The following is a 25,951-nucleotide window of genomic DNA, read 5'->3' as shown; positions in this document are numbered from 1 at the left end:
TAAAATACCCAGAAAATAGTTATTAGGTGGTGATGGGCACATTTAGTTTTAGATGTTTCTATAAGCCAGTGTCACTGGCATGCATAGGAAAGAAATCAAAGTAAGGGGAAAAATCTGTGTGCTGGTACAGATATAAAACACAACAGAAAGCTTAGAATGACTTTAAAAGAAGCCTAATGCTCCAGATATAACTGGTACTGATGTACAGCCTTTCAAAGCTGTTCTGTGCATACAAGCTCAACACGTGTGTCAGCACCACCACTACAGATGAACAACTTCTGCAGACTCCTTTTTTGTAACCAGGTCTCTGAACACGATGTGTAACCCCCACGTTATACTGTACTGGACCTGAGTGCTTTTCCTGTCTCTGATTTCAGCATTTCTAGAATGTATTTTAAGAAGCTTCAGGGATAAGCATATAAAGGAAAAAAAAAAGTAAATTAAAACCAGACTATACATAAAGTTTTTTCCTCTGCATCTGACAGTTCATTCTCCCTGCTTTTCAGGGAAAGGTAAATTTATAGCTTAGCAGGCACTATGCCCAGTGCCTGGCAGGTAGATAATTTCTCAGCTGTTTGGATAAAGAAAAGCAGGCATCCACAAAACTGAAATTTAATAAAAATGCAAAAGAGAGTAACCTGAAAAAAAATTAAAACCTCAACTTTTAATGTAATAATAAGAATTGCGTCTATAGGGAAACATATTCAACCATGCAGAACACTTAAAAATAAATAACCTGGGTACCTGAACTGTGGAACTGATTTCAGATGCAAATCCTCCTGTCAAGGGAGCCTCATGGCTAATCAGCAATCGCCCAGTCTTTGCCACCGACTGAAATGGAAAAACAAACACGTAAAATGTCATCAAATTACAACTCTTATGATTTCTTACTTGTACTATTTGTGGAACACAGGAAATATGTGATGTTATTAGCAGTGTTAGAACGTAGCTACTTTTCCACTCCTACACTTCCAGTGAAAGACAAATTATCCTGAAAGACTAAATTGAGTAATTAATGGGATGCTTTTATGTTTACTACAAAAAAAGTTTACATTTTCCATTCAATTTTAAGCAAATATCAAGAACAAAAATTGAATGCATCGTCTATGAATTTACACTATTAATGCAAACTGTAACATTTCTGAAATGAAGGATTTTAACAAGTAGTCCATAAAAACTCAAATCCTGAAAATACTAAAAGACACACATATAAAGTTATCCTTCACTGATATCTCTGCACAATCAGTTCCTATGTTCCTATGAATCGCAGCTATTCAGAAAGTAAAACTATTAAATAAAAATTTTAGCAAGAAAATACATGGATTATCGCTGCTTATTCAAGTTTTATGTGGCAATTAGAAGCACCATTTTCTAATTTTACATCTCAGTGTTTGTGCAGTTTTTATGTGATCTGCCTTACGAATAAATACATAGCATACAGAAGATGATCTAAGCATCTTTAATTAAAAAAAAAAGTCTCTGTTCATTACAAAGCATAACAATGAAAGCGAAATATTTTTAATCTGATGGGAATATGGAGCTTCACCACACTCAAATATCTTGATGCTTACTGCAACTACATGCTACATTGCCTATAATCGAACAGTATCAGATACCTTTGGTCAGAAATATGGCAGCAAAGTCTCTGATTCCATAATATGCATTTTTAAATTAATATACTAATAAGGTGTATTAAAAATTTTCATAAACTTCTGGACATGCACATCAGAAAAAAAAATCAGATTAATGTGTATGTTAATCTTTCAAGAACAGTTACAGTCTGATCTTTAAGATAAGTACATAATGTACTGCTGGTGCACCATTAGTCATCAAGTGGAGAAGCCCAAGTCAGCACTATCATGTTAGACTTTCTGAATACTGTGATCTTCAATTTAATGACTAGGCCAGCACCGTCTGCAGTTGGGCAGCTCTGTGTTATCTGTGTAATAGAATACATAAAGACAATGGCTTAATTATGCAACTTTCCCTCTGATTCAATATTTTTCTAAGTTTTTGCCTATTCACAGATGTGCTGGCAACTCACAGGCTACGAACACGATCCATATACTGTACTATGAAGTGGTTTGACAACATTCAGAGCTAAACAAGACAGAAAAAAGCATTTCAACACTTGGAAAGTAACCCAGTTACATAGGTTGATTTCTTTCTTTTGCCAGCACTGGAAATTCACACCAAAACAGCAGAGGCATTACCTGCACTGTAAATCTGTCCAATACGTTAAAACGCTTCAACAAACAAAACGTACACTCCAGTTTTAAGTTGTTATGATAAAACTGATATAATCAAGTACAAGCTGCTATGGTAAAACTGATACAACTAATCAGTGTAAAAGTTCGTGAGGGTTGTTTTATATGTTTGTTTGGTTGTTTTTAAATCCTTCTACTATCATTTTAAAGAAAGATTCAGTTGCATATATTTGTTCTGAGAGGTTAACATTTTGATATGTTACAAACTGTCATTAAAGTTACAGATTTCATTTTTCAGAATATAGTAGCAAGAAATAGACACTCTTAGAAAGCATACAGGAAAATTCACATGTGATCAGACCAGTAATCCAGCAGTCCAGTATCTTATCTCTGGAGAAAACTCAATGTTTAGGGAAAAGAAAGAATAGGGCCTTCAGTGTGTTCCTTCGCTATGTCTCAGCCTCCAATTATTTTCACATCACCAGTTTACTGAATCCAGTATGGTCTCTTGTAGTAAATAACTTCTTTTATTTTAACTGTTCTCAAGCTGGAGCAACGTTAACAATAAAAACAAAACCCAAAACAAACAAACCAAATCACTGCACAACAGCAACAACAAAAAAGTAAAAAATAATCTCTTTTTGGAAACCTGCCTCTACTGTAAGATAAATCCTCGTTTTAATACGTGATTCCCAAGGTATTCAAGGATTCCTTGCCTGTAGGAGGTTGTTAAGAGGGAGCAAGTAGCTGTGATCACCGAGCCATGCATACAAATAGCTCAGCCCTGCTAGAATACAGTATATATATATATCACTCCTGATACAAAACCATGCTAGTATAGCTTCAGTGCTTTTAGTATCCATCCCAACTTGTTCAGGGGCAGCATGGATTCCTGCACCACATTGCACAATACTGGAAAAAAAACAATTCTCCTAATGGTTAAACCATATTCAAAGTGAGCAGAAATGAACCACTACACTGCACTGCAAATAGTGCCATGGACTTTAAGTAAGGATGTGAGCATTGTTGATATTACAAGCTCCCCACATCAACTTCTACTTTGCATTAACTCTGTGTTCCTAAACAACAGTGAGTCTTTCAGAAAGACACGCAATCTCAATTACAGTGTTTCCAGCTTGCAAATGCATCACACCTACTCGTAAGTTCTTCCAGTGCCTGACTCCCTTCCCTGTACAATTTTGCACCCTTTATCCAAACTCATTTGGCTGACATCAACTACAAAGATGCTGATTCTTGTTTTCTTTGTTTGTTAGAGGGAGACCCTATCTATGATCACATTTCTGCTCCCACGTGAATATGTTAAGACTGTGATCAGATGGTCTCAACCACAATTTTGCTTGGCTTAGCAGCCTGAGCTCTAAATCTTTCAGCAAACAGCACATTTCCAATTCCTTCATCATTCTTACTCTGCCCTGAGTCATCTCCAGTTTCCTATGTCCTTCTTGAAGCACACCCATCTGGAACCAGCACTCCAGACTTTCTCAGAACACCACCAAATACAGAGATAACACAGCCTCAGCACTGCAGCTCTTAGATGTATGAGGCCTTTCAGCCAAAGCATAATAACACCAGTCCAGCTTTAACTAACGACTGTGATTCCCTGTTCTTGGGAAAGAGGGTTTTCTTCTCAAAGGATAATTGCTTCCTGGAATAAAGATGGAAATATAGTGTGCATTTATTATTTCAAGACACAAAAATTACATCTGGATGTGCTGAAAAATACATTGTGTGTCTGAGCCTAGCTCAGTTAATGAGCATATCTTCTCTTTATCAGTAATTGAGTGCCTATTTTATCTGTTTATTCAGCTGTTTGTTGTCTCTAATTTTTTATCAGTAACAGTTTTAAATATTTTCCATATATTTGATGGAAATATTAAACAGGTTCAAAATCCAATTTTGCAGGACCTTGGGACGTTACTATTTCAATTCACTAACACTGCCCTTCTATGCCATAGAGTTGAACTCAGCACAGCACTAACGCTCTACTTCTCAAACTATGTTAATTTGTTTTGTGAGTGTCTATTAAATGTTCTTAAAAAACAACATTGAACTGTAAATCATGTCTTTCTAATTATTTTTTAATAGCTCCTTCTTCCTTGATAACTTCTCAGTTTATGCATCATTCTCCCCAATTGATCTGGTACATGGGATTTTTTTGGTGGCAAAACTGCTCCATAAGGTATCAGACCAATATTTTCCTGGTTAAGAGGTACTTTCATTTAGCAAACATTGGGTCTTTGTATGCCTTTTTAATTTTAATTATGTTATTATTTTTTTCTATCTTACAAATGACAGTACTATACATTAATAACAGCAGACAATAGCAACAAATGTGATTTTTTTAAACACAATTTTAAAATATATATTACAATTTTAAAATATATATTACCATGTAGAAGTGTTTCAGTCCATATAACTTAGAAGAAAGCCTGATCAAAAAAAACCCTAACATTTTCATACACTAATAGTGTTCTAGAATAGCTAACTTTTTTAATTTCCCTATCTTCAAGTGAAAATTTAATCTCATTTCCTGGAAGCAAAATAGTTAATCAGTTAAAAGTGGAAAATTTCAAAACTAGCTGCTATGCATTCTATAGGGCACAGTGGCCATGGTTAATGATTATTTGCAGATATCAATGGAATTAATTTCATTTTTAAACTCTACTGCAAAACATTAGTCCCTCTAGTTCAAAATGAAGCCATAATCCAACCTCCAGGTTAACCAAAGCCCAATGTTCAGAAAACCATTTACAGTCCAAATTAATGTAGCTCAGTAACATCATCAAGTAATGGTGTCCTCAACTTTCAAACTTAATGGGAAATATCACTGGCATAAAACTGGACAAAACAGTGCTAAATCAGCACAGCATAACAAACTGGCCAGCACAGAATCCTACAGTTTTATCATCTTTTAAAAAGAAGTGTAATCTTTCATTTGGATTAACAAGAGAAAAGGATGGCCTTTCAAATGTATTTTATCCTCTCACAACAAGACATTTGCATTTCTGTAAGGGTTTGATTCTTCATTTCCTCAGCATCCCCACTGTGTCTTCCAAAATCTCAGTCTTAACACTTTTTCTTACCTAAGTAAAAGACGAAAATTTTGAAATGCATTAAGATTTTGAAATTCTGCAGCTCATGTACAGTGCTTTTGAAAATGTATTTTCAAAGAATATGGTATGGCTTAAGACTGGCACTGACAAAAAAGGTTCTTTCTGTACATCCAAACCCAGAAGTTGTTTCTTGCTGACCTTTAAAGTCCAGATATACTTCTGAGGGCACTAAGAGATTCTGTAGGTATATCATGGTCTCAAATTAAACGAAAACAAACCTTTTGTTGCCATCTTTAGTAACAGACCATAAAGGAAAGTCAGAGGCAACATCCAGGCATTTAGAGAGCATGGCTCCCCTTTGTGTCATGGTCACTCTACGCTTTCAGAGACAAGTTCAGATGAGGCAACCTTGGGCTTTCAAAAGGGAAAGGTCCTACCCTGCTCAGAACCTCCTGTTCCCAGCCCATCCCTCACATCTCCTCAACACCCAAGTGGCTACAGGAAAAGCCATCTGAAGGAGATTTAAGCTGTACAGTTAGCACAAAGCAGCAAACACCACCTCAGAGACAGATTTAGAGATGGGAGGCAGGTCAGGATTCGCTCACAGAAATCTTCAGCAGCGCTCTGTCCCTCCGGAAGGCAGCAGAGACCCAGGTTATGGCACATCAGTCATCTCTGCTATATCCAATCATTAGAGAAGACACTCTAAACCTTTACACTATTAAATTAACCCCAAAACAAAACCAGAAACCAATATTGACTACACTTTTTCACCTCAATTTAGTTGCCATGACTGTTTTACCTTGGTGTCATTCACAAGGACAACAACTGATATTGCATCAGAGCAAAAGGCTAATGATCACTCTGATAAGGAAATGTAAAAAAAATCCTAATGCTTTTGCAAAACAAATACTTTCAGGGTGCACTCTGAAGGTTTTCTGAACTGCAACCCAGCATTTTTGCAGTGAAGCAGTTGAGCAAATTATTTTCAACTTCCCTGATCACACTCTTAATCCAAAAGTTTCTATAATCACCTTTCTGTTCAACTCTCAATTCATCACATTGGTAGTTTTCTCCCCTCCTACAGGCATGAATGACAGGAGAAAACAACACAAGCATGGCACTTCCAAGCACTTTGAAACATAAGTGCTGACACTACCAATAACATTTTCCACCCTTACTTAGGAGAAAGCAGTCAAACCAAAATGAGTTTGATGGTAAACTGCATTTAACACTACTACCCTCCACACATAGCAACACCACTACTTCCAGTGCAATCATCTGCTTCACTAACGCAGCAACTGCCTTTAAAGAAATTATCAAAGTGAAAATTTTATTAAAAATTACTGTTATTTGGTCACAATGGCAAGTTGCCTATTTTCTTTAGGAAGAAAAACTTGTTTTCAGAACAAAAAGATATTTCATCTCTTACAGAAAAGGAATTATTTTGATCTTCCCTTTCCCACTTAAATTTTTGCATAGTTTTGATAGACTTCTTTATAGACTATAAAAATGTTCTGCATAATTGAAAAACTAGCTTTCCACAATATTTTTTTTAAAGCTGGCAAAAGTACTGAAATTGCATTTGTACTGTATCTTATTTTGCCCTAAACACGTATGAAGCAATTATAAAAATTATACAGAAATTAACATTAATAGATAAGTGGTGTTATCAAAACCAAATCAGAATGTGGAAGCGAAAAAAAAAAAAAAAGACACTTTGTAAAGTTTCATTAAATGCCTTGAAAAACATATTTCTTTTTTATTTTTAAATCAGCTTTAATGAATTTTTACTTGGAAAATATAAAACCTGAAGGAGGTTACTTTCCCCAACCCATTAGTTCTACTTTTCCTTTAATGTTTCAATAACAAATTAAATTGCATAGCAGCAGTCTTAGTACTGAACACCATAACCATAGGAATCCCCAATTTCTATTCAGTACTTCCTACAGAGAAATATGTAACATAACCTGCCAGATGAATCACTGAGGATTACATTTACTTAGCACACACAGGTCCATAGGATGACACACCCCAAATACAATGAATTATTTGTGCATGTGATATACTGACAATCTTAACAAATGCAGTTATTCCATCCCCAGTCTCCAGACACCCCAGAACCTTACTGGAGTTGTGGGATCTCCGGAAAACCAGATCCTCAAGGACCCTTTTTTTATTTTTTTTTACTAGAGTCCTAAGAGAAGGAATGGGGAGTAGGTTGTTGGCCTGGACACAAGAAATCCCTGTAGCTTTCAAATGATCATGTTCTAGTTTGCAAATCATAGCCATCAGTTGCCCACGACTGCCTTATCCTAGAAGCAAGAATAGCTAGGAATAGTAGTTTTTAAAGTTCCAACTGACCAAAAAAACCCAATTCTTAACACTGAAGAAAAAAATTACTTAAAAGAAAATGACAACATTTAGTGTGGGTTTCAACAGAACCAAATTCTCAGAGAAAGAAAATGATAGAGGTTTCAAATGTACTCTATCACAGCGTACACTACAATTCCAAAAGTTGACCGAAATTCATTTACTCATTTATCAGTAAAATCAAGACAATTCAGAAATAAACAAATGACACGAAAAAGCATTACTTCACAACACACAGCTCAACAGCCCTAAGCACGAATGAGATTTCTCAACTATTGGTACAAGACAGTCAGCATTAGCCTCCTTCTGTTAATATCCTGTTAAGTATAACAAACACATCACAGCATTGTAAATGTACAGCAGGCAATCCTAGCTGAACACTGGCAACAATCTATGCAGATCAAAGACAAGCTACTTGGAAAGGAAAAGATGTCATTTTTATACCATCACTTATGAGGGCCACTGGATAAAAATCTTTAACCCAAACTTTTCAAGCAATAAAATATAAAAACAGGTAATTCTGTAACAGCTGAGTATTCTGATTAACAGTAGGGAATGGAAAACAAGTCCAACGTTTCTAATTTGACACAAATAGCTAAAAAGTTACCAATTTTAACTAATCCACATTAGCAGAGCACAAATCTTAGTCTTCCTGCTAGCAGTTGATCAAAACAGAGGCTTCTGTCCTCTCCTGTCTGATTGTTCAGCTGATGCAGCTGAGGTTTGTGTTTTCTGACCTACAAGTCAGGAATTCATTGACTGTAGATAGCATAGCTAAGGCCGCTGCAGCAGGCTTGGACCTACTGCCAGCTTTGGAAGATCAAAATGAGTTTCCCCAAAGCAAGAAAGATTTGTAATAATAAATTTACATAGCAAGGATGAGCAGATCCTTTAGGGTTCCCAGACTGCAAAGAGCACAAAGATGAAGAGGCTTTGATTCTGAATTCTTTCAAGGAGAAGCAAAACATAGAAGACAACCCTAACAGGAATCAGGGACGAGGGAAAGAACAGAGAACAGCCCTCCACTTATGTCAAACTAGTGTAACCTTTGCATATCAGGGTGGTAAGGCAAGCTGTCCTGCTGCACAAACACCCTATGACACTGTCCCTATAACTTTACCTGCCTTCTCTGGAGCAAAAGATGAAAACAGACAAAATCCACAAAAATCAAAACAAAACAAAAACAAAACAAAACAAAAAAAAACTTAGAAATTTTTAGTCTAACCTCCTTTCCAATTAACTTCAAATCACAGTAAAAGACCAGATATTAGAGAAATAAACAAAGATCTAAAAGTAAAATGCATTAAACTCTATCATAGTAATGGAGAAAAACATAGGAAAATTAAGAGAAGTATTAGAAATGCCTTTGCTGCCCAGTGAGATGTTTACCTGAAATCAAACAATTAATGCTTCATCAAATAAATAATCAAACCATGTACTAAGCTGCAGCATGTTTTACTGTGCATTCACATCTTTGAAAGTTACTACCATGCATTCAAATATTGATTTCTAACCAGGAGTAAAGCTCCAAAAAAAAAAGAACTTAAGTTGTTGTTACGTGGCCACTTTAAATCTGTTCTCCCTATGCAATCAGTCCAGCTGTACTTCCACCTGACTACTACTTTTACCATCTCCATAGTATTAGCACAATATAGCTGGATGAAAATCCTAATGAGAGCCCAGAGGAAGGAGAAGGAACAAGCAAACAACCTAGAGCGCAGAGAAAAGCTGGACTACGCTTTTGACGGTGGCAAAGGCTGAAGAAGAAGAGGATGCTACCAGCAGAATAGGGGAGGAAACACAGGCTGTAGTACAGACCCCCACAGTACTTGCTTGTCACCAGCTTCCTGGTAGAATACCATTCTCTACCCACTAACCATGACCATCTAGGCCCCATCACACAAAAACCATCCTGCATATCCAGCTGTTCATTGGATCACAGCATAACACACTAACTTGGATACAGGAATATTCTGAGAGAGAGTAACAAAAGCTTTGCTGCAGTCAAGGAAAGTGTCATTCATTGCTCATCCCTTGTCACAGATCCAGACACTTATCACAGATTTAGCCTCAGCAAGGTTATGCTTACTTTTCCTCATCTGTTCCTTAATATGTTCAGAAATTATGTGAAACTTTCAGTCTGTGTGCAGAACACTAGTTTTAATTATTAAAAACAGCCTCAAAGCATCTAGTGATAATTCTTTCATGAAGCACACAACATTTTCTTAAATTTGATCACAAAAAGGCAATTGAGTGGTCACTGTGAGCAGCCTGAGCGCTGCCAGTGAGATGACCCAGAGCTGGGAACACTTCAGCAATCTCAATGCACATTTGCAGAACTGTATTCTAAATCACTATTTAGAAAATAATATTATTGTTTTCTCCCCGAGCAACTCTGCAGTTGCATCTGGGGTAGACTATATACCCTCAGCAGAGTTGCAGACGACACAAAACTTGGAGGAGCAGCTGATAGGCCAGAGGAGCTATGCTGCCATTCAGAGAGACCTGGGCAGGCGGATGGGAACCTCACAAAGCTCAAAAAGGGAAGAGCAAAGTCCTGTCCCTGGGGAGGAACAACTCCAGGCACCAGTGTATGCTGGGGCTGCACCACTGGAAAGCAGCTTGGCAGGAAAGGCAGACAGATGCCCTGATGGACACCACACTGACCATGAGCCAGAAATGTGCCCCTGCAGCAAAGGCAAATGATATCCTGAGCTGCACGAGAACTATTGTGAGCCAGATGAGGGAGGTGATGCTGCCCCTCTACTCAGCATTGGTATACATGGTCATACCTGGAGTGCTGTGTCTGGCTCTGCACTCCTCAGTAAGAGACACCTGAGCATATTGGAGAGTCCCACAAAGGGCTGCAAAGATGATTAAGGGTCTGGGATGAAGGGACCTGATCGATGTATATACATACTGAAAGGCAGGCTGCAAACCAGACAGAGCAAGGCTCTTCTCAGTGGTGCCCAGCGACTGCACTGCATAGTTTGTTATCCTGCTGATGTTGCATAAGACACTGGTTAAGTCTCACCACTTTGAAATCCTCATCAGGATGAATCTTTTCCCCAGTTTAAAATGTATGCATGGCAGGAACAGTTCATAAAGAACTAATGTGACCACAGCATGGATGCACATATGGAACATCTTGCAGAGAAATGTTAACACAACCATAAAACTTACTGACTCAACACACTAGGATTTTAATATTCCAGTATGTATCATTTTACACTATAAATGCCAAAAATAATTCTGAAATTATTCCTGCATATTTCTGCATAGCGCCAAAAACATAATGCTGTAGCATGAAAATGGTGGTGCAGAGATAATGAAAAATGAAAACAAGCACAGGAATAATGCAAAGTACATGAAAAATTTTAAAAACTACCAGTCAAAACCAAAAGGGCTGGCTACAGGACTAGGTAGAACATCCCAAGAAGCAATGAAGAGACAATAACAAAAGAGTTATGGCCTTTTCATATAACACAACACTGTCAGGGAATGGCTGAGCTAATCAATGGAGAGAGATTTATAAGTTTCCTGCAAAGCCAAGACCCAAGAATAGATTCCCAACGCGTTAGATACCATAAAAATACAGAGTAGCAGCTTGCAATTTAAATAGTTGAGACTGTAAAAAGAGAAAAGAGGTATAACACACAGCAGGGTGCATCTCAATACAGCTTGGGCTACTTCAGTTTTAATAGAAGAGCGTTAAAGCAGATTAAAAGGACTGATATTCTATCAAGTAGTGACTAACCCTCTAATGCCTTTCAGTAAATTTAGTCTTGTAAAACAACACTGCTACAAACCCTCTTGTAATACCTTTATAACACCATTTTACATACCCTAAAACAGTTAATTGCTAAAAAAGTAGCAAGTGCTAACAGTGGTCATAGAATGCAGGGACAATGGAGAAAAGCTATGCTTTGTGCAGATGGATACTCCTGTTTAACCTAAAAATAAACTAAGGAATACAAATTAGAGTCTTCATAAATTAACTTGCCTCTTTGGTTTTTCCATACTCATGCTCAGAACTAACATTTATTTTAGGTCTTAGAAGTTATAAGTCTATTAGTAAGTTAAATTTTAAGATTATTTAGCCCTTTTGCCTTTCAGAAATTATGTGCAGTTTTATTAATAGTCACAGGTTTTGAAAATTTCATCTGTCCCTCAAATTCCTGGAATAGTCAGGCTGTAATAGTACATCTCCTCTTCACTCTAACAATTCTTTATTAAAAATAAAATAAAATCCAAGCTTCTGAGTGTTTTTTTTTGAGGTTCCTCCAAGCTAACCTTTAAGGAAAGACTGCAGTCTTCTACAACCAAAAAGGCAAGGAAAACACTCACTTTCTATAAGATGCAAGTCCAAAAGTCTTAGAGGCACCTACCTCAGAACTATGACGGAATCTAAACCCCTGAGACACTAAGAGCATCTAGCTAGCTTTATCACCCATCCTCATGACCACCACCACTCCCTATTCAGCACCCTAGCTCTTCCAGGTGCTCTGACTCTCATGTAGAGTCACATGGAAAAGTCAGACAGCAAAGCTGAGTCTTTATGTAAACTTTATGAGGATGAACAGTGCCTCAGCTAAAATTTCTAATTACAATTTATTCTTTTACTCTTGCAAACAGAGGGGATCTTGGCCAGTTCTTAAAGAGCTCCCACAGAAAATCCAGTTATTTGTAAGATTCGCAAATCTTCTGAACACCTCTCCAGTTATTCTGGAAGATCTAAGAATGGGACAACTAATTCACTGCCATACTCACAGCCCATTATACACACAAAAACACTGTCTGGAACAAATTTTAGCACTGTTCATGCAGAAGCAAAACACTGTGTTGCCAGATAGGACCTACATAACATGATTCAAATAACAGTGTCCCAGCAAAAATCCTGCCTTGATCTGAAAAGAAAGATTAAAATGGAAGTGATATTTCTTAAATCTGTAGATGAAGAAAAAGACTGTGAGATGAATATAAGAACTTGAAGGCAGAACAGACAGAAGAAAAACATGAATTCCGGAAAACGAGAAGTGCAAGAATGTTGATGAAGAAAAAAACAGCAAGGAAAAAAGAAAAGGCCATGGCAAGAGAGAGGTCCAGTTTTTGAAAGAAAATACCTGGATTCTAGAAGATATGAAAAAAAGAACTGAGAAAAGTGCTGGTAATACCAATTGTGGCATATCTCTTGTCTGTTTTTCACTCCAGTTCATATTGGGAGTTCTAGCATGACCAGGACAGCAGCGAGACTTTGTTCAAGCCATGACAATTCACTCTTAGCCTCATCTATGCAATTTGCTCTTTATGCCTATACAGTGCCTTCAAAGACTCCCATCTGTTTCTGCCCTATTCCAAGATTTAAGACCCCTCACAGTCTTCCAAACCACAAAGAAATTGTTTACCTTTCCAGGAGGAAAAATACCAAAACCAACCATGCACAATGCTCAGAGATTCCCTTCTAAGACATAAAGCCTTCTCAGGCTACTATACTGAGCTGATAGGACCAAACATCTCACCAAACTTTCAACAGAAAAAGATTGAATATCAAGTTTTAAAGACTAGTATAAATAGCATCTGAACTCTAATAAGACATCATCTATCTGTAGGCTAATCATGCCAGCCAGAACATCTGATAACACAACTAATCAAGTGTAATATTTCAGAGCAGGGCAACAGGGTTTGGGGTTTTTTTTAAACCACAAACAGGAATAGAGAAATTCTGTTCTACTCCTTACCAAGATGTTGGCATGGCATGAAAATAAGTCTCCTTGATGACGAAAGATATTTTATGCTTGAAAACACTTTTGCCCTGAGTCAGATGTCATCTAAATTGCTCAGCAGGGTAAAACTTTTAGTCCTAAGTTGATTCCCATTCCCTGCATTTATTTATCTAACCACAGATTGTGTTCTCACAATCCAGACATTACTCGCCCTTATGATGTACCCAAATAGTAAGTGAAAGTTAAAAGGAGATTTTTCAACTCAAGACTAAGATGGAGCCTTCTAAAAAAGGGAGATAGATGTTTAAAAAGGATGTTATAAGTGGTAAAACTTTCACAGATACAGTTTGTCCAAAATAATGAACTCAGTACTAAGTCAGAATCCTCCAGTTGCCACATGTTCACAAAACATTTTAGACACAGAAGAAGGAAACATCAATAAGTTTCTAATCACCAATAAACACCTGTGAAGATGTCTTTTAAGTGTAAGGTGGGGAAAGAATCACTCTGTTGATTTCACATCAGCAACTGTCTTTTCCAAGTAACACTGCAAGAATCACATTGAGGAATACCAGAGCATGTATACTAAATCTGAAAGCTAGTGCATTTTATAATCTGAAAAACCATTTTGAAAATTTATACTAGACTTCTAAAAAATTCACTAAAACTCCAAAAGAAGCAGGAGCTTCAGCATCTGAATCCAGCATCTGTTTCACTCCTGTTTCCTGAATTTACTTCCAATTTTGATAGCAAAAATACTGCTTCACAGACAGCTGAATCAGTTTCACTGCAGCTGTTGAACCCACTTACACCTAGGATTTATTGGACTTTGAATTACTAACATGGATTATATGGGAAAGCAAGAGGCAATGCAATGGAAAGATCTGAGCAAAATGATCACTAAACAATTTAAGAAAAATATGAAGTAGATGGTCAGGGAGATGTCTGAAAACGAGAGCTGTGCCATCTCTGACCCCTTTAAAAAACAAGCTTTAGTGGGTATCTAATAGATGTGATAACTATCTGAAGGATACAGATGGTTTACAGAATTTTGTGCCAAGTACCTTGCAAACCTATGCCTTAAAAAATACTGTATCCCTTGTTTTTGCCTTCTTTTTTCACTCGTTCAGTGTTATATTTTGTCCTATTCTCCCTCTGTCTCTTGTGCCCACTTCATCAAAACCATCTAAGCAATCCTTGTGTCATTTCTTCAACAGTCTCCATTTTTTCCTATGTTACACACTCTCTGTATTTGACCTACTTCAACCTATGGAAGAATGAATTGTCATTTACAAAGTATATATTCATTTTCAGGCTGTCAGCCAAGAAAATGAGGGTCCCGTGACCCTATTTTGCTGTCCATTTGTCAATGTCCCAAAAGTAATTTTGCAGCCATTAAAAGTATTAAGTTCCTTCAAGCTTGGTAAAAATCAGCTTCTCTGAGGAAGATTAGTACTCCTACTTAGTAAATTAACAAAAGACAAGATGCACTTAAAACTGTCTTTCCCACCACTCTCTCAGCAACCAGTATGAATCAATAAATTCTCTTTGTCAGTTTTTGTCTAGCCAGCCATTTCAGAGAGGAGCTGAGCATCCTAATATAGGTAAATGGAGAATATGCAACGGTGGAAGGTAGGAAATACAGAACATAAATCCATTTAAAAACGAGCTTTATTACTCACACAGTAATTATTTTTCACTCTTTATCACAATGTTGTTATCCAAAGTAAAGGAAACAATTCATTTCTATGCCTTCATAGCACTGTATGGGAAGAGAAGAGATGGTAGGGCCAAATCCCAAATCCATGGAACATATATTTGAGAGTTCTGTTTGGGTTTTTTTTCCAGACCTCTATTTAATGGAACATTCCTACTAAACTGGTGGGATTTTTAAATCATTAACACAGCATTCTCAGTAATTTGCCTGTAACGTTTTAATTTCAATTTCCATAAAAATACCGTCAAACATGAGATAATAATTATTTTGTATTTAAGAAGCAACTCTGCTGCTTCTGCAACAATTAGTTTGATCTTTTTGATGTGTGTCTCTCAATCCTGTAATTTTGATATAACTTCTTTTTCCCCAGAAGAGTGACTACAGCTGCGATCCTTGGGATAAAGGTAAAACATTACTTCTTGATATCAGGTGATTAAAACTACATGATGACTTAGTCTACATAAATTTGCAGTTTTTTCTATTCCTGTTTTCTGAACTAATTGCATGTGACAGGAAGTCTGAAGCTCTATGATGTAAACAGAGGTTGATATTCAGCAATCTTTCCTTTATTGTAAATTTGACTTTTATAATCTATGACTTTATTTTCTGACGAAACCCACTATTACAATCTTCCAGTGTGTCCCATCAAAGTCTTCCATAGCCAAGATAAAACTAATAAAAAGATTAAATTACACTAAAATCCAGTGCTCAAAGACATTAAAAATCATATGCCTTTTAGTTCTACACTATTTGACCAAATTCATTCTCCAATTACCCATTTCCATTACTTTTAATAGCCTTTTTTCAAAAGTAACATGCTACTTAGAGCTATAGTAAGACAATGACATTTGCTGGGTTAGCACAGGACAATAAAGCATTAATACACATAAAAACTATCACAAAATACATGCATTTGTCACTGATGTCAATGGAAACCTCTTCGAACACCTCAGATTTGAGATATATATTTCTTGACACAAAATAGAGCTACATTTCATTGCTACATCGAACTCTTTAGCACACATTAGCCCAAAAACACTAATTATAGAGATTTCAAAATTTACACAAAAAATAGTCTATCTATACACCAAGAAATACATTTTACTTTTAAATAGCCTCTGTTGATGATCTGAAAAACTGTGAAAGTAACCAGCCTGCTTCCATTAACTGATACAGATTCTTTTCTTTATTGTACTGATCACCACAGCATCAAAATGAGTCAGCAGCGTGAGCAATTAGAGTTTATAAATATTCCTTATCTATTTAGTGTATACTCCCACAAGAATTAACTATCTGGCTTCTTCTGTTCAGCATGATACACAGACATTTGCATTTCTCACTTAGATAAGCAGCTTAAAAGACATGTTGAACCCTTTACATGCTTATCAACTAAAAGACAGCAGTCATATTTGTTTGTAGCAGAATAAATACTCAAAGCTTGTAATTCATTCACTGCAGAGTTCTGAATATTGCTGAATAATAGTCTTTTTTCCTCATTTCTTCTTATGTTGTACTGTTAACATATCTGAGACACAGTGTTTACTCTAAACACTTTGAAATGTGATAGTCTTAGACTATGTGTCACACGAATATTTTTCTCCCAAATCACTAAGGCAGTTATGTTTGACAGCAGATAGGACGAAGACAGAAAATCATGAAGTTGGCATAAGAACCACACAAGGCCCAAACGAGCCCTTCTTGTCTGAAGCTTTGATTTCCTAATGTAATACTATTGAATAACACTCATTCCAAGTCAGGAATTAATTCTACACCACTGTAATCATTAAAATGCCTGTAGAGATCACCTCGTTTACATCCTGTACATATGCGGGGAACAGAGAGAAAAGATGTTAAATACAGATCCATGAACTACCAAGCAGCTTTTTACTTCTCAGAGCACAACAATGGAAGAGGCATAACCAAATTCGTCAATCGACCAAAACTATATTTGACCAGAGTGTCACTTCATTTTTGGACAGCAACTAGCACAGCTGTAGATCTGTTATAGATCTCTAAAAAACTTGGTTTGCTAGTAGAAAGGCCAGAGGGAAGACCAATTACCCAGCACCGTAGGTAGTAAACAAAATGTGATTGTTTACTAGTTCTCTCCATTTTCCTACTCTGAGCAACATTTGCTTACAGAAAACCACTTGCTACACACCCTCTCTTACAGAAGCTCCACAGCTTACTGCTCCACAACAAATTCTGTGTTCTCTGATACTCTTTGGAGCTATGTTTGCAAACAGCTGTTCAGGAGCAGGTTTATCACAGTTTCTAGATTTCTCAGGTAACATTTTATTGAGTGGAATGTATTCATTTTAGAGAGACTATTACTTAGCTTTTGTTGTCACTTAGTTTCCTCAAAGGGCAATTGGTTAAGCACATACTAAATGGTTGGCATGCAGAATTCAGAAAATTGGAAAAGGGGACTAAGGGGCTGTTTTGTAGTGCCTTGAAGAAAATTAGACAAAATATCTAAAGATTTAAAATTTACTGGAAGTCTCAAATAATTAGTGTATTTACATTAGACAACACCAGAAAAAGGAGAGATTTATACAAGTTTTATAAGTGGGAAGGTCATGGCACAAAGAAATTGAGTAATTTGAAAAATATCTTAAGTAGCATGTGGTAGAAAGGCCCTGACTAATGTAAATCACAATCTCTTCCTTTATACTTTCACATTTCTAATTATGTTTACTTGTAAAAGCATTGGGCCTCTAAATGATGTAATTTTAGATTGCTCAAAGTCTCCTATTTATTTAAAGATGATCATTTCTGTATCATCAGTAAATATTTTATTTCTTTAGAAGTTTGTCATTGTATATAGCTCAATATTTTAAGAACACGTGGAGAAAGCTTAAAACTTCATCACATCAGCAATTTCCTCAGTACTTTGCTGAATAATCAGCTGCACAATCATGTTGGTTCTGACATTACTTTAGATGGTAATGAAATCAATACCAAATTAATAAAGAATACAGGAGGGAGGAGGAATATAATTCTTCTGCTTCACAGTAACCTTTACTATGATCTTTTCCTAATACCGAAAAAAAGGTATTTTATTATAGAGTACTGCAGGTCAGAAAACTAGTTAGCACTATGTTCCTTTAAGCAAAAAAAGTTACAATCTTATTAAATATTTTACAACTCCTGAAGTCACTAAGAAAAAAATATATAGCTAAATTTATCTTTTGTATTAGGCAAATTCCTGTGTGCTACTAAGTCATTTCTGAAATAAGAAAAGGTCCATATACTAGCTTTCTAATTACTCAAATAATTGCCCCTAGAAAATCTCTTCTCCTAGAAAATGCAAAAAACCATTGCAACATTTCACTAGTGCAAGCAAACGTAATTAGGTCTAACAACCAAGATCTTTCACAAGTTTAACTTCAAAACATAGATATCAATCATGATGGTACTTAAAAACCTAAATGATGTAGATGATCCTTTAAATCTAGATGGATACATAACCAGTAACATATGCATTAACTACTTCAAATACATTTAGATTGTCCAGTAGAAAGGACAATTTACAAATGACTATGGAGCCTGATTCACAGAATCACAGAATCTGCTGAGTTGGAAGGGACCCACAAGGATCAAGTCCAACTCCTTTGAAAGATTTATTTTCTTTCACAGGAAAATAAAACTATATTAAAATAAACTACTGACAAAGTTTTTAAGATCTAAAAATCACAATTTCCTTAGTCAATCCATTATTTAAAACACCATTAAGCTCTTAGCCAAAAACAAAAAATTACAGCATCAAGAGATTTCTCTAACATGATCAAAAAAACACAGCTGGTAATCAGAAATTAATTGTTTCAACAGGCTTTTTAAAGTGCAACATTTGTTGCCATCATACTGCAAACAGTTCAACACTAACAAGTGGAAAACTGAAAGTCATATTACTGTGCTTAATAATCTAAATTTACTTTTTTCTCCTCAACTCTAACCCCCTTTTCCCTGTAGGAAAAGCAGACAGAAAACACACATATTCTAAATTTAATAAAGAAATTGAAATTTCTGAAGAAAAGCCTTCAAAACTTTGAAAAAAGTAATAAATCAACTTTTGCCTTTAGTGCTAAAATAGTGTACCAGTTTAATGTTAAATGATCAATAGATGTCAAATACTCTTTAAATACAAAATAGATTTCCCTTTTGCAATAAAGCCTTTTAAGCCCTTCCTCCTTAAGGAATTTGTAGCCTTCCACGGCAGCACTATTTTGAATGTCAGAGTCTAGGTGGCATGTCAGTCAATGCACTGAAAGTGCCAAATATGATAATGTAGTATGGATTAACACCTACTGGTAAGGTTTGACTACAATCCAAAAGAGTGGTTTTACAGTTTTGTCATGTGCAGACCAACTAAATTCATGAAACTGGCAATAGGGGGTTTTTTAGCTGGATGGAGAAACCAAAATGCACACCTACAGCACAAGCATTATACTGTAACCAAGTGATTTGAAATTACCACTTACTGTTTTTCTCACCTGGAAAGTTTGATTAGCATTCTCTGTGAACACTCGCAAGTCTTAATCTACAAGACACAAACCAAGGTGCAGTTCCAACTCACTGCACTGCTGATCCAAGTAATGTGACTACTGTTTAAACAGAATAGTGCTCAGGCAAGTGGATAAACATCTCACACATGTATCAAATGGAGAAAAAAGAATGAATTGCTTGATCTTAAAATTATATCATGGTAAGCTTTTATAATACTGGCAGCTTCTTCAAAAAATCTAGGCTGAATGAACAATTGCCCTCACACTACACTATTTTAAAAAATGCTTAAAATTATTCTCACGTTTAGCATGGTTATTTTAGATTGCTTCAGATTAAGACCTTCCAACACTTTATTAATTTAATTTCTGGCTGCTTTTCTTATACATTATTTTTCATATTGTATCATCAACAAGAAGAAAAAACAGTTTGAACTAATTCCCCCAAAGACTTTTTATAATTTTAAAAATAAAAATCTTGCCTATTTTTAAATTAAATAAACTGGTAAAACAACTACATAACACCGACACCTCTAGCTCACAATGTACAACACTGATTAATGGCAAAACCACTTGCAGGTATAAAAGTAGTGGAGGAAGAACAGTGTCAATGAGATAGTACAAAACAAATTTCCTGCACTAACATTTACAAAAAGCAGAGAATACCTGGGGTCCCTGCATGTTTAGCATTGTAGTGATTATTATGCAAACAGTAAAATAACTTCAGAAGCATACAGATGGGTACTTCTTAGTCAAGTCATGGGCAGAAGAATAGGGCATGAATCAAGCACATGACAACATTCTAGCACTGCCAATTCAATCTCCTGCTTTTCCTCTGATGTCACTGGTGCATCCTGCTTTTCCTACCACTAAGGCCAAATTTTTTCCATTCTTCTCAACGTAATGATGATGTCTGTCATAGCTCAAAGTGCTTCCCTTTATCCGGCTCCTCATTTTATCTAGTTTGTACTTAAAGTACAAAGGTTAGAAATTAATATAAAACATCTCTGAAAATGGATACCAGAAAGAAGAGAGCAACACAAACAGCAGCAAATTTTGCAACAGTAATTCTTCCTATGTCTGGGAGAGACAAAGACAACCTCTGGAATCAGATACTACTTTTTTTTCTTTCACTTGGTTCCTAGGAGAAGAATGAAGTTGAATAACAGCAAAGCTTTCCCCTTTTTCAGCACAGAAAACTGAATATGCTCACATGCCAAAAATGAACAGGTACAAAATCTCCAGAGATATTAAAGGGTTGATATTAAAGGTAAATTAGATGAGCATCTTCCAAGAGATGAAACCACATGGGTGTCACAGCATCACTAATCAGCTGCTGTATCCAGCACACAACTAACAGAAATCTATATGCAATTTGGCTGGGAGCAAAATTTCAAGCTGAACAGACTAAGAGTAAAAGGTAAGATCTGTCCCCTAAAATTCTGCTCTGTGTTTACTGTAAAAGGATATTCTGCACAAAAGGCAGCTTCTTGGTTCCATAGGGTTAGCTCTATATAAAACTGAAAGGGAAATCAGATAGACTGATGTAATTTCGTACCATAGAAAATTGCTATTAATTTTTTATCCTTCTATGTTAAAAAAAACATCTTCAGGAAGTTCTGGAATATACAAAGTTTAGGATTTTCAAAAATGCAGATCAAATGAAAGTAGTAGTAACAGTTTTAAATATCAAAAACATTTTGAACACAAAAAGGTACAGAAAAAATTTGACTAGTTTCTGGAGGAAAAAAATCCAGATCTATTTTTTCATGTTATACCGCTATATAAGCATGCAATATTTAAATCCACACATCTCATTCATTTTTCATTTCATTATAGGATAATAATTTTTTGTTTTTCTATATCCACAAGCAAAAATAAAATGTCCACAAAGCCCACAGAAATTCTGTCCTACTCTGTCATATTATCAAGTGAAATATTATAATAAATTTCAGGACACTCCTTATTAAAATATACTAAAAAAAAATAACCCAAACATTTTAATATGGTAAAGTTTTTAAGGTGTGTCAGAGACAAGAAAAATTGCATAACAAGAAGATAACTGTTTTCTATCATAATGAGTCAATAAGGTAATTAGACATCCAGGATTCTATGCATTAATTCAGCTCATCAGATTTGCAGGGGGAATCAGTGAAACAGGCTAAAGAATTTCAAGAAACATGGGGGATTTTAGGAATACTCCATAACAGACTGCCAGAAAAAAGTTACTGTAGAATATACTGAGTTTATTTAAAACCCTTCGACTGTGGTGAGCATGGTAGCATGGCAGACCAAAAATAAGAGCAGTCTGTAAGTATGGACTCTTGAGCACAAAACAAAGATATGGTAAATGGTTTGTCCAGTCCCACATTAGTGGTATCAGAGAAGACAAGAGCATGATGAAAACTAAGTCTAATCAATACATTTATCAGGTCAGCATTTAAGATATCATCCTACCGGCTATAGTTCTAAGACCTTTAGAAAATATCTTAATGAAAAAAAAATCTTACTATCAAAAAATCCAACAATGTTTACACTTGGAAATCTCTGCAGTCTACATAGTTTATGCTTGATTACAAGCATTTCAGATTGCCTTCACAGAAAGCTCACTGTGAATAGAAAAATACTTACAAGAAGCCAAATACAATGCATTCTGCTATTAATAAAGACATATGCTGTTAGACAACAATTCACTAAAAAGCATGTGAAATATTGGTATCACAAATTTCAACATTATCTTTAAAATCATTACAGAAATACTTAAAATTACATTCTCATGAGGTAAAGGTTAATAAAGCACAAATAATAAGAATCTACAGCATCCAATCCTAAAAAAAAAAAAAAAAGAGAAAACTAGTTTAAAAGAGCAGTTGGCTCAATTAAGTGATAATAGCAGGATAAATAGCTACAGGTATTTAAAGAAGGGCAATACTGTAGGGAAGCAATAATTATCTCTATGGAAGAATGATTCATATACAATTACCATCGTGGAGCTTCATCCCAACTACCATTAGTATTCAATCAGCACCAGTTGTGAAGAAAAAAAATAAACACACATATTGGAGCTATATTTAACTATAGACTACGTACCACTACTCATTTACTTACATAACTGCCTTTAAATTTGAAGCTTGTAATATGGAATGTGAGCAGAAAGGAAAAGGCTTTATGAAGAATTCATGGATGGTATCATCAGCACTATACTCAATGTTAACAGAAACTACACACAAGTGCCTTTTCTCTCTTCAAGGTTTTCTATGGTGAGGTTCTTTCTCAAGCATCACTTATGAATACATACGTAAAAAGACTGAGAACTACTTTCATACTGGGTGGGAGAAAGGAGAAAACATAACTGTATATAAACAAACACCTCAGCACTGAGGTACTTCCCTGAAACAAGATGCATAGGAACAAAAAAAAAAAAAAAGGCTTCCACTCAAAGTTTTCTTGAAATAAAGACGAGAAAGATATGAATAACTGGTTTCTAAAACGGTTATGTATATATTCTCGTAACTTTAAAATGACTGCCTGCAAGCACGGCTCCAGTGTTCTGCTTCTGGAAGCCAACGAACAGTCCACAGCACACTCTAGCAAACTGAAACTACAAGACCAAAAGACGCAAGTTGCTTATGGAAACAGTGACAAACTGTCATCATGTAAGCAGTACAACTTTAATCATATTTTATAGGTACAAGATCCATTCAGTAAGAAATCCAAGGAGCAACATGTAAAATGGCAAAAGTTCAAGAACAGATAGCCAAGAAACATAAATCTGATCCCAGGATACCTGTGCTACAGCTATACAGTTTGATGCCTGGTGAGAGCATTTAATGCATAAAAAAACCACATCAGGCTTGCTGATCTTGATTTTCCTTTATTCACAGTCCAAATAGATGAAGTAAACTTAAAGGAATTGGAACAACAAGCTGGTAGACCAATAGGTCTGCTAGGGCATGCTGGCTCTTAAGTATAGGACACCAATGATCTACTATTGAAAATTATTCAATTGCTGATGATGTCTGACTAAAATGCCACTTGTGCATTAAGGAGAATGCACTAATACATGCTGTAAAAATGGCTCCCATCAAAGCGCCTTGATGGAAAACAGAGTTTTCCCTTGATCTGCTCCCCAGTGCTGTTCCCTCTGAGGAACTCTGCTTTCTCTTTTGCTCAGATTTGCTCTTTCCAATAAGCAGCAGATGGTTTTGCAGCATGACAAGAACTTGTGCTGACCTCCATGGGGAGATCTGCAGAACCGTGCCTAAAGAAGAGCAAGGCAAACACCAAGTGCCCAGAACTACAAACACCCTTTCCCTTGTCTGTAATAGTGTCCTAAAGAAGCAACTTCAGAATTGCTGTCTTTAATAATGTCAATCCATGAACTTCGCTCCTGCAAAGGCACCCCTATTTCTCCACAAAATTCCGACCTACCCAGGCTCACAGTAACCTGCAAGCCCTTAATGTTGCGGTTCAGATTACAGTGCTTTTATTACTAAGTCATGAAGGAATAATTTTCCACATATCTTTGCACTACAGTAGCAACAGTTCAGAAAAGGTTAAGATGACTAACTGGGTAATAAAGCCAAATTTCATCATTATGTGTGGCAAATACTTGTCTACTAAATAATACAAAAACATCGAAATGTGTATTTGCAAATTTTCAGCTGCAAAGGTAAAAATGGTAGATGGAAGTTACTAATCAGTTTGAAGTTTAAATAACACGCTTGGCTTGATTCAGGGTGGAAAAAAAAATGGTAACGTGCAGAATCCCTTAAGAATACTTAATCCTGAGCTAGATTTCCCACTTCCAGTAACACAAGCATATTTTTCAATATAAAAATCACTACAACAACAGAATTTTACCCCGAATGTGACCAGTGAAGCACTGGGAAGTGTGCCACTGGCTTTTTAATCAATACCACACCACTCAACAGTTCATACACAGAAAAATCCACACAGCCTAATCTATTTAAAGTTTCCAAGCTAATCTGTTAAGTATACAGAAGAGAATAAGACTTTGTCTGAAAACTTAATCTCTGAAAGGGAGAAAAGGTATCTTCAAACAGTTTTGTAGGTTATAAAGAAACAATTTTTATAGATATTATCTACACATCTCATGTTTCATTTTCTTGAGCAGCACCCTTCATGGTAGCTTAGTCTTTCAATATTAACACAGCTAAATCAATTATGTGGTGTGAAAACGGCTGGATTAGGAACTGACATCTTTGCTGTGGCTGCACTAAACGCAGATGTCTGCATGCTCAAGCAACAGCTGGCAGTCAGCAGTGCATGGTCAAGGCAGAGGTTTCATTATCAGCAGGGTATGTTAATTAACACATTAATTTCATGTGTTCATGTTTACAGGTGAAGGTATAATGGGGAGAAATCTCTCTTGATCCCAGTCCACTCACGCATGAGTAAAACACAGAAATGTAGGATATTGATGTTAGAATAAGCACAAGGAACGCATTCTCTCCCTCAGAAAAAAAAAAGGAAAAAAAAAAAAAAAACTCCATGGACAGCTAACTCCTCTCTCTTTGAATCATAACCACTGCATCACTTCAGCCCTAGGGAAAAAAGTGAGAGCTTTAGTCAAAAATCAGTGAAGATTGTCAAAATAAACAAGAGACCCACCAAATTTTTCAGTGGTCCATGAAGTGACATCATGCTTTGAAAATGTATATATAGACAAGCAGCTCAGTAACCTAAGAACTGTTGCATTTCCTAAAGAAGCAGTAAAGGCAGCACATACTCATACAAGCTTGTGTCACTTTTCTGACACATAACACAACTTTTTATGTTGATCTATACAGCTACATATTTGGAGTAGATGCTGGGTTCACTTTCAATCCTCTAGGAGTAAAGCACGAAGAATTGTATCTTGTCTCATTCAGAAGCAATACACCAGAGCTCTGAGAATGTACAACCTCTAAAATCTACTCCATTTTTCTTGCAAAAGACTTTAGGAAGATTACAGATCAGCATGTGTTTTAATGTATAAAAATATACATAAAACACACACACACACAGATGCTTTCTTTTTATCCTAGCAAAGAGATTTCAGATATGTTTTTTAAACAGGCAAACCACTAGTGTCAGCAGTAGGTGTCATCTATGAGCTGTACAATGAGGGTAAAATTTATCTCACCTAACTTTACATTACACTCAGTCAAGGTTTCCCTAACTTTTTTTTTTTTTTTTAAGAACAAACTTGTAAACCATGACATTTCAGAAGCCAATGTATCTCATCCAAAACTGCTAAAACAGCTGGGAAGAATGACTCTCAGGAGATATCCATTCTCTAGAATAGCTCTATGAGCTACTGTAACTAGCTCAAACTTCATTACTCATCCTT

General features: G+C 36.0%; 1 protein-coding gene across 5 annotated transcripts in view; it reads right to left on the bottom strand.

Moving 5' to 3' along the window:
- BCKDHB (branched chain keto acid dehydrogenase E1 subunit beta) overlaps window positions 1–25,951 on the bottom strand; it is a 114,455-nt gene that overhangs the window by 50,585 nt on the left and 37,919 nt on the right. For 3 of the 5 annotated variants that reach the window (XM_027907227.1, XM_027907223.1, XM_027907222.1), the window contains exon 9: window positions 745–831. The exons of 1 other annotated variant lie outside the window; for it this stretch is intronic. In XM_027907227.1, the coding sequence (XP_027763028.1) occupies window positions 745–831 (87 nt within the window). Of the gene's footprint in view, window positions 1–744; window positions 832–24,717; window positions 25,164–25,951 lie in introns of those variants that run through there. One more of the 5 variants, XM_027907225.1, reaches the window with a different exon arrangement.

The sequence above is a fragment of the Empidonax traillii genome, unplaced genomic scaffold, assembly GCF_003031625.1.
Source record: "Empidonax traillii isolate 1590-97213 ecotype Southwest subspecies unplaced genomic scaffold, ASM303162v1 scaffold1421:size180434, whole genome shotgun sequence".
Classification (NCBI taxonomy): Eukaryota; Metazoa; Chordata; class Aves; order Passeriformes; family Tyrannidae; genus Empidonax; species Empidonax traillii.
The sequence above is the reverse complement of the archived record's forward strand: the minus strand, read 5'-3'. Positions and strand labels throughout refer to the sequence as shown.